General features: G+C 37.6%; 1 protein-coding gene across 1 annotated transcript; it reads left to right on the top strand.

The window, feature by feature from the left end:
- Positions 1-55: 55 nt before the first annotated feature.
- On the top strand, positions 56-17,300 carry LOC139140424 (ATP-dependent RNA helicase DDX42-like). The gene is made up of 17 exons (XM_070709699.1): positions 56-362; positions 1,039-1,268; positions 1,532-1,646; positions 2,594-2,848; positions 4,053-4,157; positions 4,663-4,782; positions 5,318-5,494; positions 5,929-6,057; positions 6,641-6,740; positions 8,570-8,617; positions 9,142-9,239; positions 9,653-9,827; positions 10,103-10,204; positions 10,909-11,010; positions 12,645-12,772; positions 13,422-13,703; positions 14,245-17,300. Exons 2-17 carry the CDS (start codon positions 1,063-1,065, stop codon positions 14,560-14,562), a joined length of 2,460 nt encoding a protein of 819 aa, XP_070565800.1. The 5' UTR covers positions 56-362; positions 1,039-1,062; the 3' UTR covers positions 14,563-17,300.
- The last annotated feature ends 2,774 nt before the right edge of the window (positions 17,301-20,074 follow it).

Genomic DNA, 20,074 nt, shown 5'->3' with positions numbered 1-20,074 from the left:
TGGAAGGTCCTAAGAAACCATGAGGTTAAAGGTCGAAAGTCGTGCGCGCACTCTCAGTTGAGCACTAAACAGCAGGCGCAAAGAGACTGTGGATTTCCTTCAAAATAAACACTATTCTCGCAATATTTCAACTCCCTTGCCACGCATAGTAGATTCAGGAATCTGTTCAAAACTAGATACGTAGATGAACGTTTTTACTTCTGCATTCTTTCGCCTTTACAAGCTGCATAAAAAAGTCAAAATTGTCGCGGTGTCGGGTGTCGGGAGCTTGCCCGGTTGAACGAAGGTCATAGCGCAAACTCTCTGCTCACTCAGTCTGGTGGTGAAAACTATCGCGCACCGTCAGCGCAGAGGTATTTTTGGTGAGTTCAGCATTCTAAGCGTTGTCGTTTTTTAAACCCCGTCAATCAATATCAAACGACAGACATTAGCGTTTAGGGGCGTACATTATCGTAAAATACGGTTGCAGGAAATTGGAAAACCGTGTCTACCAGTACGAATGTACTGTCAACAAGGCACAATGGAAAGAATTGATAGTTTGTACATGTAGACATCCAAATGTGAACGGATTCTTATCATAGATCTTGTACTGCAGCTGCAATTAGTCCAGCGTCTGGGGTTTTGCCTTTGGTTGTGTGTTAGGAATTAAACATCCTGGTTTTTGCCCCCCGAAACACAACCCCAGGCAAAACTACCGCGACATAGACTCTAGAAAAAGGTGTTAAAGGTCTATGATGTATTGGCCCTCTGCTTGTTTGACTCGAAACGTTCCCCGATTAATACAAAGGCATGTGTGCTGGTAGTACTTTACAACATGTACATGTTTCTTCAAAATAGATACACGGCATCTTGATAATTAATGTCTCGTTGATGAAGTATTATCAGTACTGTTGCTAACACATGGTCATCTACCAGCTTCAGCCAAAGCCAATGAGAATATAATTTTAGAATGTCAACAATTTTTTGTCACAAATTTTAATGATGCCACAAAATGTGATAGTGGATAGCACTTTTCACCATACTATGATTTCTTTAAAGGTGTGAGTCAGTCTACCAACAAACATGTACCACAAAGGTTCACCAGATAAACCAAGAGGTTTTGGTTTTGGAGGCTTCAGCCTGAGTCGCGACAGACGGAGAGAAGAGCCGCTAGTCCCACAGGCTCCACAGTATCCAATCAGCTCGGGAGGAGGCGCACCGTTCATTCTGAAGAATGCCATGAGTACGAACAGAACTCCAAACAGGAAACGATACAAATCGGAGCAGGAGTAAGTGATTCTGATCATTCCCATGGCTAGAAATATTTCAAGGTGATGCTGTGTGTAAAACCAAGTCTTATCAAATCGTATGAATATTTATCATTTCATACAGTATCAGCTCTGTCATACTTTTTGTGTAGCACACATGCCAATGCTCATATTCCACAATAGGGAATGATTTATAGTTGTCAAAGAAATCCCAATCATAAAATAGCAACAAAGATCAGTAAACTCAAAGGCAAAGTCAATGATCTACCGTTTTTCTACGGTAGCTACTTTGACGACAGTGATGAAGAAACACCTGGGGTGTCTTCAAAGTCAAGAGGGTTCTCTGAAGAAGATGATGAAGATGATGATCCCTTGGATGCGTTTATGGCCGGTCTTGAGGTAAACAAGAACATTATTATATAAAACATTTACAGATGATGTTCTGTATGTATTGATCACTCTTCCCTAGCACCATTCATCTTATTTATATATAATAATGGTCACTGAAGAAAACATTTGTCAGATATTCAGTCATAACCTACAGTTGATGTTACAGAAAATGGTCTTATTTGGTTCTATAATAATAAATGTGATGTTTTTAATGTTCTGTACACAATATTTAAGAAAACATCCATAATAATTTTGGCAATATTTAATGCAAAATACTTCTTGTGATTATCAAAATTTTTTAATTTTTGAGGAACTTTGCTTATATATATTCAACATAAATCAAACCAAAGGAAAATTTTGGATCAGACTTTCATACATGAACTTGTGTCAGCTCCAACAATTACCATTTATGTGTTTATAAGGAGGCTCCAACCATAAACACTGCCTATATTTCAAGTTCAATGTCGCAGGTTGAATGTAGAATAACAAACTTTGTTCTAGGACTGTGAGGTGTAACATAATGACTTTGGAGTAAATATTTTTTTACAACAGAGATCTTTCAGAAAAGTAATATCATGTTACATTTTTATGACTGAATTTCTGTCCTTTTAATATCTTATGATGCAATCGCTTATGATAAACATGACGTTTTATATTTTGTGGATGTATGCAATAGGGCCTCATGCCTGTTTACTCATCAAATTAATAAACTAATTAATTAACTAACCAATTAATTAATTTATTAATTAATACATTAAGTCATATGTGTCCTGTTCTCATCCAAAAGGTACATGTTGCATAATCCTAGGTACATGAATAATCCCATTGATAATGAGTCCGTTATCAATTCACTGTATGTTACTCTTCAAGCATTAGAAGCTTCAGGTGCCAACCGTATGGCAGTCCAGATGTGCAACTGATACATTGATGATTCTGTTTGTGTGCATATTTTGCAGAATGATCTTCAGAAACAAAAACAAACCAAAGAAAAGGAAGACAAAAATGAGAAAAAGAAGAAAGGACTGAGGCAGGATATTGAAGAGGCAGATGATCATGAAACCTATTTCAAGTACATGGAGGACAATCCAAATGCTGGACTTCTAGTCACTGATGATGATGAAGTCGATATTGAGTATGATGAAGATGGAAATCCAATCATTCCAGAAAAGAACAGAATTATTGACCCCTTACCGCCTATTGATCATTCACAGGTCAGTATTCAAAATTATTCTGTTCATACTATATTAGTATTGCATAGTATAATAACTGTTATCCTGTCAAGTTCATATTTCACTGTCAGGTCAAGTTGATTAAAACCAGTGAGGCAAAATATGTTGCATCTTAACAAAACTTAAAGGCCAAGCAAAAAAAATTGTGCTGTTCCGATAACCCGACCTTCCCTATTTTTTACCAGCTGACCCTAAACTTTTAGAGCTACGTAAACAAGGAAGTTTAAAAAAGAAAAAAACTGTAAAATCACGCGATCGTTACTTGACATTTGATTTTTGCTTGAACGAGGATGTCTTTTATGTTTCTTTTCCATCTATATGTATGATACATTTTTCTGGAAATGTGGGTCAGTGTTTGACTGCCATGAACGCTGAAAAATGCATATTTACAAATAAAAATATTTTGCGAAAAAAATCCTTGCCGACCTACCTACCCTATCGGAACAGCACAATTTTTTTTTTTGGGTCAAATATTTGGAGGCCCCTGAAACCTAAAGTACTGTGAAAATTATTATTTTTATAGACTAAACTTTCCATAACACACCATAACAATAGGAGAAGATTTGTATAGGTTTGGCTAAATACCACTTTTTACTGACTAGCAGATAGGATGATAGGCCTGGCAGGATAAAGGTTAATATTATATTCTATCATAAAGTCATTATGTGTAATTATTGACCTTTGTAATGTCAAGTAATGATGGCTTGTAGTATATAAAGCTTTTTGTACAGAACTGGTCACAGTAATACTATTATCAGCCTACAATTACTACTGGTCAGTCTCAAATTGTTTTGTTAAAGTTGTAATGTACTATTACCAGCTTACAAGAATGAATCAAACCTTCATAATTTTCTCCACGGGTCAAAGAAACTTATCTGAATATTTTTTTTTGACAGGTCATGTCTCAACTTGAATAAAACCACTGACATGACTGCTCAACATATTGCCTTTGTCGCTCAGGATGTTCTGTAGATTTTGTTACAAACTTTTGTGTAGACATGAGGCTGCAAAAATAAGGTGATTGTATGACTGTACCTCCGCACTCACCCAACAACTTAGAACAGGCAAAGACCAAAAGTGGTTGTAATGAAAATTTCATTATCGACTCTCTGCTGTAATTACTGCATCATTAGAAACCTTTGCACCAATAACTTTGAATAACTTTGAAAGTTGATATTTTTTGCAGATTGAGTACTCAGAATTCACCAAAGATTTCTATGATGAGCATGAGGACATTTCCAAACTTGGTTTGTTTAATTTGATTGAACTACGCAGAAAACTAGGCATCAAGGTAAGTTTAATACATCAATGGAAGGAAATGTCCATGTGATATTATATTATGGTGTCAACCTTGAGGAAAATATTGATCAAGCCAAATGGTATAACCAAAGTGATGAAATTAGGTTGTAGTGCGTGTGCTTAAAAAGATTAAAGATATACTGTCACCTGTTCCAATTTTGCTACAGTTTCCATGGAAAGAGAAATCTAGCCAATCACAGATTTTAAGTGGGTGGCCGCTCCCTCACATGGGCATTTTGAATACCAAGGAATGCCCCTTTGACCATATATGGGCATATTCAGATTACAGGTGACTGTATACCTTTAAGATATAGAAGTTAAATGTGTACATTCTACAATTTCATTCTACATACATAGTGATGAGTGACTGTTGGTGTATTTCTACGTGTGACATTTTGTCAGTTATAGAAAAAACGGTCGATTCATTTTCAAATGTTCGAATGATAAAAATCAGACAAGGTATAAAGTTAATCTTGCTTTTTTTCTCTGTTTGCTAGGTGTCTGGATATGAACCTCCGAAACCAGTTTCCAGTTTTGCACATTTTGGTTTTGATGAGCAGTTGATGCATTACATCAGGAAATCAGACTATTCCACTCCCATGCCAATCCAGGCTCAGGTATGTATGTATGCAGTGTAATAAAACATCAACTTCAATACTGACAGATACATTCAAATTGTTTTACCAATAGAAATTTAATTAAAAGTTATAAGTATTTATTGTTTTTTACTTTTTCATTTGTCATCAGTAAGCATATAAATGTAGTCTGTAGTGACATAGTGCACGAGGGTGTGTTGAACTACAACACATTTAGACATTTGTGGTTCTGGCACGGTGGAAGGACCGTGCTACAGAGCATGAAAATCAGCTAAAGGTGATAGAAATATTAAGAGTGATTCTCACCGGACAGGAACTGAAGGGTGTTGTTGATGATGATTATGATGATGATGATTTGAATCATAGACTTGAAGATCCATCACTTGGGGGCGCTGTGCTTACCCCTTTCTTTAATTTAAAGGACGGTAATGCTTGGAGTACCCTCAAGTGATTGAGATTTGTCTATCAGGATGGCTACTATAGAGGTTACTTTTCTTCATCTGCCTATATGCAGACATCCATGCTGACACTTCAAACATCTTCTTGCCTTCAATAGGGTGTACCAGTCATCATGAGTGGCCGTGACATCATCGGCATTGCCAAGACTGGTAGTGGTAAGACAGCAGCGTTCATCTGGCCCTTGTTGATACACATCATGGACCAGCCAGAAATCCAGGCAGGGGATGGACCCATTGGCTTGATATGTGCACCAACCAGAGAACTCTCCCAGCAGGTTTGAATGAGAAATTACTTCTACAGTGTATGAGTAGCAATTCAAGTCGACAAAAGACACATTTTGAATTAGCAATGTGAATGTATGTAGACAGACCATTTCAGTATTTATATATGTGCATGTGCTTTTATCAGTCTCTTTCGATGTTTACTATAACAACAGTGGTCAGATATATTGCTACATAACAATGACTTTTTGCCATATGTATGGCAGCAAATACACCGATAATTTTTAGCTACCTTCTTTCACTTACTAATAACATCTTTATTGGTAATTTTGTCATCAAATTCCATATTTACATATTTGCTGGCTGATTTCATCTTTCAAATCTTTCTCGCCACTGAAAAAAAATTCTGTCTTTTGGAGTTGGTACGACTTGTTTAGTCAGAACATTGCATCACATGAATAGAAGTCTCTATTGAAATCTTGCACAGATTTACCAAGAATGTAAGAGGTTTGGTAAAGCCTACAACATCCACACAGTGTGTGCCTATGGTGGTGGTAACATGTGGGAACAGACTAAGGCCTGTCAGGAAGGCTGTGAAATCCTTGTAGCAACACCGGTAAGTCTTGGAGTTTAGACTCTGCAGTGAATCCACTTCAGATCCTTCAACTTCCTTGTGCATTGGTCCAACATCATTACAGGAAACAATTTGAGTTGTTGGATGAATTACTGTATGTGCAAGTGTTGTTTCTGTTTTGTAATCAGTAGATTGGCATATTCTGAAGCTGTAGTAAGGAAAAAATAACAACATTGTGTGAAATTCAAACTCATTTGAAACGTTTTATTGAAGTGAAACATGTTACATCAACATGTTAAAATGTTACAGTAAAGTTTATGTAATCATAAAGTTTTCAATGCACTAACTTTCAAGATTCATTGTAGGGATGATCCTTCTTGAGGGACTTATGTAAACAACTCTAGAACAACAGTCATATATCTGCCATTCCTAGATATGATTGTTTTGATATACTAAGGTTGACTTTGGAACCCGGGTAACATTAACCAGCTCTCTGCCTGTAACAGGAACATTCTAAAATCCCTAAATGTTTTCTGTCTGGAAATCTTTCAAAACTTTATTTAACATTAATATGTATTCTAGTGGTACACTTATGATTAGATTACGTGTTTGTCATTTGTTACAGGGTAGATTGATTGATCTTGTTAAGAAGAAAGCAACTAATTTGAGAAGAGTCACGTACTTGGTCTTTGATGAGGCAGATAGAATGTTTGATATGGGATTTGGTAAGTTCGTGAAAAAAGATAATTTTTAGTTACAAAGTATTTTTCACACTAGCATTTCAAGTGAAATGAAGAAAGCGCCACTTTGGTCTCTGTAACCCTCACTGATACGTTATATGTTTTGCATAATGACTTGTGTTTTTTCAGTGATTTTCAATCATATTCATGGTTTCTGTGATCTGACTCATTATCTGTGATTTGACTCATGGTCTATCAGCCCACAGGTGATTCCATAATCTCACATTATTTCTATGACTGACACTTGATTTCTGTGTGCAAATGATTTCTGTTGTCCTGCTTGTGAGTTCAGTAACTTGACACAGCTTCTGTGATCTTGCAAATTGGCATTAATCATGGCTAGGTATCAGTGCATAATGAGGATTTATTACACGAAATTTGGGCGATACCGCGTCTATTTGAGTGATGTGTCCGTATTTTGACGAGTTGCGCAGCCACGAGTCAAAATGGGGACACAGCACGAGAATACGACACGCGGTATCGCCCCAACTTCGTGTAATAACCCTTTATCATACATGCATGCTTTGGTTATGACTGTTTTCCTACGGACGTTCCGAAATTAGCGACGAAATCAACTGAAATCGACCTTGCTTTCTCCTCGCTGTACTCACAAAAAATTGGTTGCTAAGGAGTGATGACAACCGTATCACTTCTTGATATTATTCCGCTATCGGGCCATTCCACTTCAAGGGAGGGTTTATGGCACACTTTTAAAGCGAACAATTTAAACATTAAGATGTCGACACAGGTTTTCACAATTTGAAGAAGATTTATTTTTAGCTTGAAATGGCGGTGGACGTAATCATAGACTGGAGTGTGTAAAATGAGTGTGTTTTCGTGTTTTGAAACATCACCTCATCCCTTCGCGAAAGTTATTAGGCCCGTTAAAATCGGATCAGAGTCGCGCTGCGCCAGTGTTCGCCATTCGATTTCAAAACTCGATCGAGTAAGAACAGATGACGGAGTCTAGAGCAAGCAGCTCTTAATAATAGCCGTACAGTCAGTTTATCTCCAGGAATTATACATGTCCTCAGACGTCAAATATGCCGAATTTACCATCTTAGAAAGGAATTTGTGAGCCGTTTAGGGAAAACGTAAGTGAGTACATTGTAAGCTGTAGCGTCAATCGTGATTTTGTTGCTGTACGAATAAAACATTTCAAAGGTATTTACATCGTCTGCTCGTATATTTCAGTTACTGGCTTGCCTATATAGAACTAAACTTCTTTTAACAACCTAAACGAAAGTTTGACTTTCCCTAGTATCTTACATTGTATCCGAAACCCGCACCGGACACGATCAAGCCCTGGGAATTCATTGACAGGTACAAATTGTTAATATGTGCACCTTGTTTGTCGCGAGTATTTTCAGTGCGGTTGGATTTTTGTGGCTCATTTATGGTTGTAAACGATGCAATTCATCATCTAGATACTTAAACTCGTCAACAGGAAACTTGTCGTATAGCGGTTCTATCATGATGCACTGTCAAACGGACGCGGGGACTGAAGTCTTATTCGCTCAGCTGTTTTACATATGAACGTACATACGAAGGTCACGCATACCAGCGAAGGTCACGCGTACGCGTTGCTGTAAGTAGTTTGGTTACAGTGAAAATATAATTCGATATTTTCACTAGTTAAAATATGGGTTCATATCAGTACCATCTAAACAATAGGAGAATGACGATACAGGCATAGCATGTATGATAATGTACACAATCTCATCCACTGGTTAATATGGTTACATGGTTATCTATAGATTACTTGAAACATTCTTCTGGATGTAAAGCAAGCCAATTTATTATTGCCATTTCAGAGCCTCAAGTACGTTCCATTGCCAATCATGTCAGACCAGACAGGCAGAGTAAGTAAAATTCAAAAGGAACCATGTATTGTTAGAGTGCTTCTGAATTTCAGAACCTTGTCAGATGCAAAATAATAACATTAAAAACCTTGAATAAACAATATAACTTGTACTTTGATCGATCCAACAAGACAGGAAGATACGTAGATCTCACAATTGTTCTGTTCACAGTAATATTTACCATAAAGCCCATCATTTATCTTGTGTAAATCTGTAAAGTCAACCATTCTTTATTGTGTAGAAAAGTAAAAAATACCATTATTCATTTCAACTTTCTCAGCTGTCTGGTAATGGACAAGACATACCTACATTTTCTTCATTGAGGTTTCATTGACATAAGTAGACGTGGACTCATGAGAAACAAGATTTTAACTTTGTTGGGATTATTAGTGCACTAAACACCATGTTTCCATAGAGCTTTGAGAACTACTGGAGACAATAAACAGTCAGTACCCATACTCTTCCGTCCAGGTACAAGAAAGCTTTCTGTCTAAACAGCCTCATTTATCGTTGTTACCTTACAGCTATGTTGTTCAGTGCAACTTTCAGGAAGAAAGTTGAGAAGTTGGCCAGAGACATCTTGACAGATCCAGTCAGGGTAGTACAAGGAGATGTTGGGGAAGTAAGTGTCTAGTCTCAAAAGATTGTATGTGTCACGTATTATTGGGTTTTGAAGATGTATAAATTCTCTTCAGGACAGACAAGGTGATAAACAGTCAGACAGATCAGTTAATAAACTTCCTGTATGGTCAGAATTTCTTTGAACTATCTTGCTGGATGTCAACAATATTTTCACCATTGTTTCTTTTACGATTTCTGCCTATACCAAACTATACTGCTGTAATTAAAATGTATGTTTGCTTCTGAAAAGTTTTGTTTGATTTATTTAAATAATTCCACGAATTTGCATTCGTGTGATATAATAAATTATGTTTGTCAGCTACCACTTCAATATTTCCCACCCTGTAGTCCTTTGTTTGTCATTGCATCCACAAGCTATTTATGGGTTATTTATTGTTTTTCTGTCTCAACCAGGCAAATGAAGATGTCACACAGATAGTGGAGTTGCTTCCTGATGGTCCATCCAAGTGGACCTGGTTGATACAGAGGCTGGTCAGTTTCACCACCACGGGTAGTGTGTTGATATTTGTCACCAAGAAAGCCAACTGTGAAGAACTTGCCATGAACTTGAAAAACCAAGACTTTGACTGTAAGTGACCATATGATGTGAGTTGATAATTGCAGCAGTGATAGTGATATTCTTGTGATTCCCTCCTCAAAGGTTTCCTTCTGAAATCCCTGGCATACAGTCAATGTGAATCACCTACTGGTTATATGAGTTAATGGGATGCAGCTGTTGTTACCTGTAACTTTATACAACAGCATAAAAATACTGTAAGTTTACACAACTTCAGAAAGGTCTGTTCCTTGTACTTCATCGCAAACCCTGGCGTTAATTCAAACCTGTGTTTTTCCCTCTCACAGTGGGTCTCCTCCATGGTGACTTGGATCAAAGTGAAAGAAACAAAGTTATCAACAATTTCAAGAGAGGAATGATGCCTGTACTGGTAGCAACTGATGTTGCCGGTAAGTCACAGTGATTTGAGTTGTTCAAAATAAATACCTACGGCTCATCAAGAATGGCGTGAAAAATTCCATGCTGTGAAAAATTCCATGCCGTGAAGCCTTGAAGGAGACCTAATACTATACAAGTGATAGTGCTATGTGTGATGTTAGTGTTATAATATAATAGATGTGTCAGCGCCAGCCAACGTTGTCTCACACTGTATGCCAATGTTGAATTATTCAATCTACCAAATACTTTGTATTCTAAGTAGAAGATTAATATTACGATGTGCTTCAATGTTAGCCATTTGAGTGCTGTAATTTTTTCCACCAAAATTTTAGTGCAACATTTTACCAATTTTTATGAATTTTTCTGTAATTATTTTGATATTTATGGACCAAATGGACATCACTTTTCATTGGCTATGGCTTTGATCGAAATTCCAGGAAAAATCTGCAAAATTATTTGGGTCTGAAAAAAAATTGTCTAGTTTATATTTTATAAAGATGACAAAAATTGACTTTGGCACTCAAAGGGTTCTTAGGGATTTGCCAGCCATCTGTTCAAGATTTTATTGACTTTCTCTTTCAGCTCTTGGGATTCAAACTCCAAAGCACTGAACTTTTAATCCTCTACTTTGATCCCTATGAATCATGATTTTGTTTGGTCTTCCAAGGTTATGAATGCAAACGGAATTACTGACATTATTGATTGTATATTTCAGCCCGTGGTTTGGACATCCCGTCAATCCGTACAGTTGTAAACTATGATGTTGCCAGGGACATAGACACACACACCCACAGAATAGGCAGAACAGGCAGAGCAGGTAAGACCTAGTGTTCAGAGAATTTCGAATACGTTTTGGAATGATGACGCTGAAAGTTTCAGGATAGGCCAGAATGAAAGTTAAACCATCTTCCTGCCAGTTTCACATGTTGCTATCACGTTGAGACCGTTAAAGTCAGTGCAGTGTAACACATCCCTTTTAACAGGCTTGACCATTTTGAGACTTGTATAGATGCACAGAAACAAAGATTTTTAGCTCATATTTGATTTTGTATATAAATACCAAAAAGAGCTTATATGATGAGTCGGTGGCGTCTGTATGTCTGTATATTTGTGGGTATGTATGTGCGGATGTATGTCCGTCACACACAAAGGCTCCCATACCGCCCGAGCTACCATCTCAGTATTTGGTGTACAGGTAGATGCAGGGGTTAAGATGTGAATTTGTTCAAATGAACACATCAGTGTCAAAAATGTGCAAATGAGGTAAGAAAAAGTGAAATCCTGCAAATGTGCAGGAGTGATGGCATGCCAGTAAGAAACAGGCCAACTCCACTGATCTTGAGTCATTTCCTGTCATTGTTTATGAACTGTTACATATTAACAGACCTGCTGAAACCATAGACAGTAGAGGGGGGGAAGACCGTCTATACTGAAACTAAGAGGGGCTTGTTTCTGCTATGCATGTTGCTAAAGTTGACCTCCAGTACCTAAAGTTTCAGACCTTAATTACTTTTGTCATTCTTGTTTTTCTGATTTAAATATTTCTTGTTGTTTTTCTGGTTGTACTGTGCAGAAATCATTATCATAAACATCAACGTAGAATTTTCCTCCACTGAACAGGTAGAAACAACATTTATTGTTGATCATTGGTAACCCATACTGGTACATACCAAGTCTGATCAAATTTGAGCGACACCGTATAATTGCGGTATTTTTTAATGTCATGTCATGAAACCATAGACAGTAGAGGGGGGGAAGACCGTCTATACTGAAACTAAGAGGGGCTTGTTTCTGCTATGCATGTTGCTAAAGTTGACCTCCAGTACCTAAAGTTTCAGACCTTAATTACTTTTGTCATTCTTGTTTTTCTGATTTAAATATTTCTTGTTGTTTTTCTGGTTGTACTGTGCAGAAATCATTATCATAAACATCAACGTAGAATTTTCCTCCACTGAACAGGTAGAAACAACATTTATTGTTGATCATTGGTAACCCATACTGGTACATACCAAGTCTGATCAAATTTGAGCGACACCGTGTAATTGCGGTATTTTTTAATGTCATGTCATGAATAAACAGAAAAATTGTGAGAGATTTACTGACTTGATCTGCGTGCATGTATCACACGCAGTCTCTTGGGTGCCTTCATTTGTATGCCAATCATTGACTGACTTGATCTAACAATAGTGAATTAGATCATAAGCAAATCATTCACACACTTTGTATGGCAACATGAATGTTTTCTTGTTTGTTTTACAGGCATGTTCATGTACAAAATGATAAATAACTAGTGATCATTTTACCACTGCAATCCCACAGAACAGTATAGTTTTCGGCGTGCATATTACTCCCTCATCTTCACCTCCCAAAGCATATCTATGTACAGTATGGAAGAAAATTGCAAGCAGTCTGACTGTATTTTCTATGATTTCATGTTACCCCCTCTAACAGGCACAAAAGGCATAGCGTACACGTTGATAAACGTGACCAAAGATGTCAACTTTGCAGGGGACTTGGTTCGGAATCTTGAAGGTGTCGGACAAACAGTTCCAGACAAACTCATGGATTTAGCCATGCAGGTATGAACAGATCAAGTGCCCTGTCAGTTATAAACAGTGTACAGGTTTAGATGTCCTATTTCAAGTAGCTAAACGTAGACAGGATTGCAAACAAGATCAAATTCACTTGGCTTCCCCAAGTCTTCAGTCTTCAATTCATATGCACTGACTTTCCATCAGGCAAAATTTACAGTGCTAGTCATAACCTTCAGTGCTTTCGAAAAGTAACATTGTTTTAGTTTCACTATCTCAGAAAATTAGTTTGCTCGAGTTGTTGATGCTGATCAGTCAATTTGAAAACTGAAATATTATGTTGTGGCGTATTTGTACAAAAGGAGATCAAGATAGAAATACGGCATGTACTTACAACAATTTCAACTGACACACACTCAGCTTTGAACAATTTAACATATAGCTACTGCACAAGTGTTCTTTGACTTTATATATATGGGCTATACATTTTAGCCTTAATGAGCTGTCCTGTCCAGTTTTTACACTCATTCCATATAGAGTAGAATTTGAAGATGATGGTATCTCCAAAAAAAGGAAATGTAACAAGCTCTTTCTGTTTGTGTACAGTCAGCGTGTCCAGTGGGTGTTGATCACTCCTTCATTCACAACGTGTTTGGATAAATTAGTAAAATTGAGCCATCTTGATTCTTTTTTTCAGAATTCATGGTTCAGGAAATCACGGCAAAGGAAGGGGAAGAAAGGTCGCATCAACAGGACCAAGGGACTTGGTTACAGAGAGAGACCTGGCCTTGGAACACCAACGGAACAGGAGGAAGTTGAGCAGAGTATTGCGTTTGGTGATACCTATGCACAGGAAAGTGAATACACACAGCCATCAAGAAACACATATTCATCGTCTTCATCGTCGTCGTCGTCGTCATCACAACAAGTGATAAGTCCAGGAATAGACAGGCTTCAAACTGTCAAAAGTGCCTTTATGGTGAGTTGACCATTGCATCGCTTTCTGCAGGTAGTATTGCAGCCATCATTTTGATGGTTTTTGGAATAGGCCAAAGTTGTTCTTTTCTAAAGTTTGATGGTTTTTCACACAGCTCAGTCATAATCCAGGCCTCCATTGCCCAAAGGGAAAGAGGAAACTTCACAAATTTTACCCCTTTCACCCCCCTGTCCACATACAGAGGTCCAAATTTGCCATAGAAACCAATAGGTATTTGCCTAACTATGGTAATGAAAGGGTTAATAAAAGTAAAGGTACACTTTATGATCATAGACTGGACAGGGAAGTGGGGGATTTGGAGCAGCTGCTATTCGGGTTGTGCCCATGATATTGCTGTTTGGTTTATAGAAAGATGATATTTTGAGTAATTACCTCTCTATGAAAAGAAAAATCAAAGTGTTTCTCCAGGACAGCTTTCAACAAGTCTGCAACAACTTTTACCTGGAATTCTGAAATCTATTGAAAAGCTATGAATGAGGTTTTTGAAACATCTTGCGTTGTTTTGCATTTTTCTGCTGCCCAGGCACAGTACAAATCACACTTTAAAGCAGCCAGCTCGAACTCCACCAGCAGTACAATGTCAACGGGAGACCAGCCCAGGATCAGCAGCAAACCACCCAGCAGTCATAGAAGCCAGGGTTTCAGGGGGAGTGGCAGCGGTAGCCAGAGCAGCAGATGGTCCAGCAGTGGCAGCAGCAGCAATAGTGGTGGGATCAGCATCGGTAATTTCACTCCCAGCAGGGGGAGTGATAGCAACAGTGACTCTCCCAGCAAGAGGTTTAGTGAAGAATTTGTCGCACCTAAACCTCCAAAAGTCAAAAAGAGTAGATGGGACAAATAAATCGCTGGAAATGAAACCTATCATGATGAAAAAATTCTTCCCATTTTACAGAACATCTGTCATATCAAAGAATACAGTTTCTAATCAATGGGTTGCACTGCCCATATGTTCACAATAGGGTAAGCATTGACTTTGTATAAATAATTAAATCCTCAAGCAGTAGCTGTGTTACATATTGTCTTCACCCCCTGCACCCCAGTACCTTGGCTGAAACATACACAATGTTCAGAGGTTAGGTGGCATGCAGATGGAAGAAGGACCCTTCCACAAAGTTGAAACCTTGAACGTTTTTAATTTTTGACTTCTGTGACTTCCTAAACTTCCATAGATATTGTTAGTTTTCTGATCAGGTACGCTGGACACAGTTTCAATGGAATTCTGTTGTAGGCTTGCCATAAGGAAGATGCTGGGCACAAGCAGACCAAGAATATTGAACCATAATGTACATTCATTGGTAGAGAACTTGATCTCTCCTTTTAGGGGTCATTCTGTGAAGATGTTGTTTCAATGAATATTAAAGGCGTGTTATGGACCTGATAATTATGAACTGTAGATATACTTGGCACCAGCCTAACATTTCACTTCAATTGTCAAGTATCACCCATGTTGAGATCACATTGTGAATGACTTGACAAAAAGAAAGACTTCTCCCTGTTCCACTAGTGTTTTGTCAACAATTTCTCAGTAGTTGTGCTGTGGTAGCCAAAACTTACACCTAGCGTCATTCTCTAATTCTCCATCAAAGCTGTGAAACTGCTCATTACACTGTGCAAGGACTCTAGTCTAGAAAAATTACATCACTTGTGTCCCTTGAAGTCAATCACTAATATTTTTCACCCCAGTGATTGGCTATGAAAGCCATGGAAGTTACTTCATTCTTATATATCATGCCCACTTGTGGCATATGGCTCAGTCTCCTGGATACTGTCATATATGTACATTATGCAACTCCGCCTAAATAGTCACTTAACATGAGTTAAGTACTTTTACTATCCCGGAATCCTTTAACAGTCAAGTGAGCAATTTATACAGCTGTGACCGAGGCTCTATGCTATGCCAGAAAATCAGAGCACAGCATTAGACGTAAGTTTTGGCTATCATACCAAAATTACAGAGAAGTTCTGCCGTACTGCATGAAATTGTAGATTTCACAAAGGAGAAAACTCCCATCTCTTGACAATGTTTCAGTGATCCAGAAATCCTATGTGAACATATCTCCCTTCTGCTTCCTGAAATGTTGCACAGTGCCCACTGTCCTGGCATGATCCCAATCTCATTAGTAGATATAATTACAGCATTGCCTAGCATGCAAATATAGATCCCAGAGCACCTTAGAGTATATGGTACAAGATATTATACCATCTTGTTAATGAATTGTACAGACAAATAAACATCTCTATGTATGAGAGAATATATCAGCCATTTCTCACAAGTGGAAAAAACAATGTTCATTTAATGACAATATTGTCTTTGTTATAACGCATATCTTGCCAAGAAGTCTGTCCAATACTCCAAAATATTTCCCTGTTATTCAGAATGGTTTGCAATGGAACTTGTCACCACTGAGCACATTTATATTTTTGTCATTGAGAGAAGATCACAACAGCACTTTAGTTGTATCCATTTAAGAAATTTTGTATAACTTATATGAGTCATTCTGTACCATAGTTTGAAAATCAATGCCCTTTGTTTTCTGAGGTCTAAAATCATAGAGTTTATAATTTCCATATGTTGAGCAGTTTTACCAGTGTACTTTGCATAGCTTTCCTGTGGTAAAGTCAAAGCCAATGAGAATTACCTTGAATGTGATTGGCTGATATGTCACCTCTTATATGTTCTGTAATACATTTTACTGGTCAGCAAATCACAGTTCATATACAGTGGAATCCCAACTTTCTTTGCAAAAAAAGTAATACCCACAGTAATTGTACAGAAGCTTTGAGGCCATGAAACTTCTACATGGCAGATCAGCAAATAATTCAACAGTTGATTATATGCACCATAAAGATAGATAACATCCGTTCCCATGGCCGTACTTGTTTGCATGGAAGAAAGAATTTGACCTTTGAATCCAGGCGGCCCAGAGACATTCAAAATCTCAATATGAGCACAATGAGAAATTCCCAAATTAATGAAGGCTGTGTCACTGTTGATGAAATGAAGTGACTTACTGCCAATCTCAATCATCATAATACCTAATTATATGCCCGCACTTTGCTTCTTTTTTTGCATGCCAATGATGAGAAAAGCATGCGGTTAGTTTTTTTGCTCTATCTTGACATCAAACCCATACAGTTATCTATATTCTTGTGTAGGGTTAGGTATATTTTAACATATACTGCTGTAAGCAAAGAAGACAAAGCTTAGGCTGTTATTGAATTGATAAACAATACTTGATGTCAAACTAGAAAATATCCTTGTATCAGTATTTATCTTTTACTGTAATTGATAGTACAAGCCTACGATCAAATCAAGAACATATACATGTATATATGGTTCTGCTACGCCCCCTCCATTCACTAATGTTTCAGTCTAGCCTTGAAGTTGTAAATAAATGGCCGGACCACAAGGAGAAGATTGGATTATCAATCTCTCTGTGTAAGAGGCCTTTGTCTCATTCTGATTGCCATACCACCGATGTGGTAGAAATCCATCAGTATATATCTAGATATGTCAAGTACTACTTTTTTTAAAGTTTCTTCAGCATTAAATTTTTTTTGATATAAGAAATGATGAAATGTGTTGCAGTGTAATATTTTAGGTGTTTGGCTGCCTGATGCTTTTTCTATAATGTAAGGTTGCCAATCCCAATGTAAAGGTCTGTGTGTGTACATGTATGTGCACTTGTGGGAAGTTTTTGAAAGTTTAGGAAATTCCTGTGGAGTTAAGTGTAAAAAAGTAAATTCGTTATTAAAGTTTCATGCGGAGAGTGATGCAGTCTTGCTTCAAAGCAGTCTTGTTTCAAGAATGGCGATAATTATCAATTAATATTGATGATTTTATAATTTCCCATGCTACATTCCTGGTTGGCCTGAAACCGGTTGCATTTTCTAGCAGAACAGCGCCCTCAGCTGTTTAGCAGGCATTTTGTGCTGGGTGAAGGGACTGTGGTTCATCAAATAAACTGTTCACGATTTTAAACGCAACCAGTAAGTACACACAGTTTCCCATCATATGCACTCTTGAGAAATAATGTGGACACATTTATAGGGCCAGTGGCTGTAACTTTCGATGATTGTGTGAACCTGAACTTACTTTTCAACAATAGCAATGGAGTTTACATGTGTATAGGCAGAATTGACAGGCTGTGTGTATCCTGACATGCTTTGGAGAGTAAAACAATAAACTTACAAGCTGAATAATGTGTATATCTCAACATGCTTTTGGGAATAAAACAAGAAACTTACTAAATTGCAAGCAACAATAGTGAAAAAAGTCATCAAAAGTTACAATTACTGGCCCTTTAATACTGAGAGGTGATTGGAAACTGAACACCAGAGAGCATCTTTGGTATCACTTGACACTAGGCTTGAAACTTAGCCGTAAAATAGTTTTGTTTGTCATTCTGTACATTAAAACAGAGCATTTATCCAGGTAAGTTACATTGGTGCCATATTTTAGCTTTTCTAACAAAAACTAGAGTAAAACTGCGGTGCAACACCAACACAAACAGATCAGAAAAAAAACTTACAGCACTTGGTAGAACCATGGATGTAAAAAATAGACTTTTACATCCATGGTAGAACAGGGCTTTTTTCAGAAAGTAGACCAGGGTAATTAAAATGGGTCATCTGAAATCATGACCCTGTAATGATCTCCAAAATGAGTATAGCTAGTAGATATTCAGTGTGCAGGGGATGAGATAATTAATTTTCCAGCGTATAAAGGTGAATCGACTAGGTTGTAAAAGAGACGTGGGTATGTAATGGGTATAATTGGTTCGTGTTCAAAGTAGCGAACAGGTGGGTGGGATAGACTACATTCGGGTTGTTTAAAGAATAGGGAACGTATAGCATTACAATGGTGTCCAGACAACATCAAGCGTTTGGTACATGATCCGATGTTCATTTCAGACTGCAGACAAAAAGACCGTGTTCAGAGTTATGTATAGATGACGATGGTACAATAGAAAAAAAATAAATAGCTCAAAAAGCTCGCAATACAGGGTTGTCAGAACAGGATGAAGTTTCAAGTAATACAAGTGGATGTAAAAGGGATGGTTTCCAACCTGTAAATAGCATAGATAACAAAATGTACGGTCTGGTCGAAAAGGCTGGTATCTGATAAAAACAGAATGGACGTTGAAATATAAAAAAATATGGACATTCTGGACAAAGCAATATGCATGGTGCTGGATGATGGTGTTCGTACAGTGTTAAATAGAGAGAGCGCTGATATAGAACAGAGATCGGGCAGACTGTGATGTATGACGTCACAACCCAGCCAATATTGGTACTGTAATAATTAAACACTGTTCAAGAGTTTTCAATAATCCTTGGTATATCTCTGATTGCCACGTATTACATTTTCATAAGACCGGGGATCAAACCAATGCCTGAGGTCGTTCAGGCAGCAAAATCCTATATTTGAGAGAGAGAGAGAGAGAGAGAGAGAGAGAGAGAGAGAGAGAGAGAGAGAGAGAGGGGGGCGTGGCGTGCAATCGAATTGAAAATCATCTACCGGTAAATTTTACAATAACTGAGGTGTTAACCTCTTGGATTAAATGCATTTTGCGGAAGGGCTGCATCTCAGCATTGTGCACATATTAATATTTACACACTGTCAATGGATATAAATGTGAAATTTGGGAGCACAGAGATTCGCGTGTTTGCTCTCTTTGACAGCTGCACTTGAAAAACATGAAATTACAAGGAGGTCAGAACCCATACGAACAAATTCCAGCGACAGTTGTTTGTCACGACACAACACGTATGGATATCAACGATACCCGGATATGATTTTACAAAATAATTGCACTGACCAATTAATAATATATGTTTATCTACCGAGCTTGTGCTGAGCATTGGCCTGTGAACATGTACACACACAAAGGAGAGTTTCACAATACTACTTTTTAGTAAGATGCCGCAGACGAATATATTGATGACGTCATTTGACATCATTAGTCTGTATGAGGTACACATCTGTTCATCATTCATTCGTGTGTAAATGTAGACTGAAGTTACCAGGACAATGCACATGTAATGTTTCAGAATATTTTCGTTACTTTTGTTCCATAATAAAACCAACATATTTTCCTTGTTGAAATACAGAGTATAAGAATCCTAAATCTGTGCTGTAACTGTGTGGACGAGTGGATTCTACTCTGGACTGAAATTTGGTTCTTGGCAATTACTAGTATATCGGACATGCCACATACACACACGTCAATTGTCCTGAAAATTTGAACACTACGTGTTTTAACACGAATTCGATGTAGCACGAGAAGAAAACTGTATTTTACACATAGAATGAAAACAAGGGGACACATCTTGAAATGGAGTTTGAATGC

Source organism: Ptychodera flava, chromosome 9, assembly GCF_041260155.1.
Source record: "Ptychodera flava strain L36383 chromosome 9, AS_Pfla_20210202, whole genome shotgun sequence".
Classification (NCBI taxonomy): domain Eukaryota; kingdom Metazoa; phylum Hemichordata; class Enteropneusta; family Ptychoderidae; genus Ptychodera; species Ptychodera flava.
The sequence above is the reverse complement of the archived record's forward strand: the minus strand, read 5'-3'. Positions and strand labels throughout refer to the sequence as shown.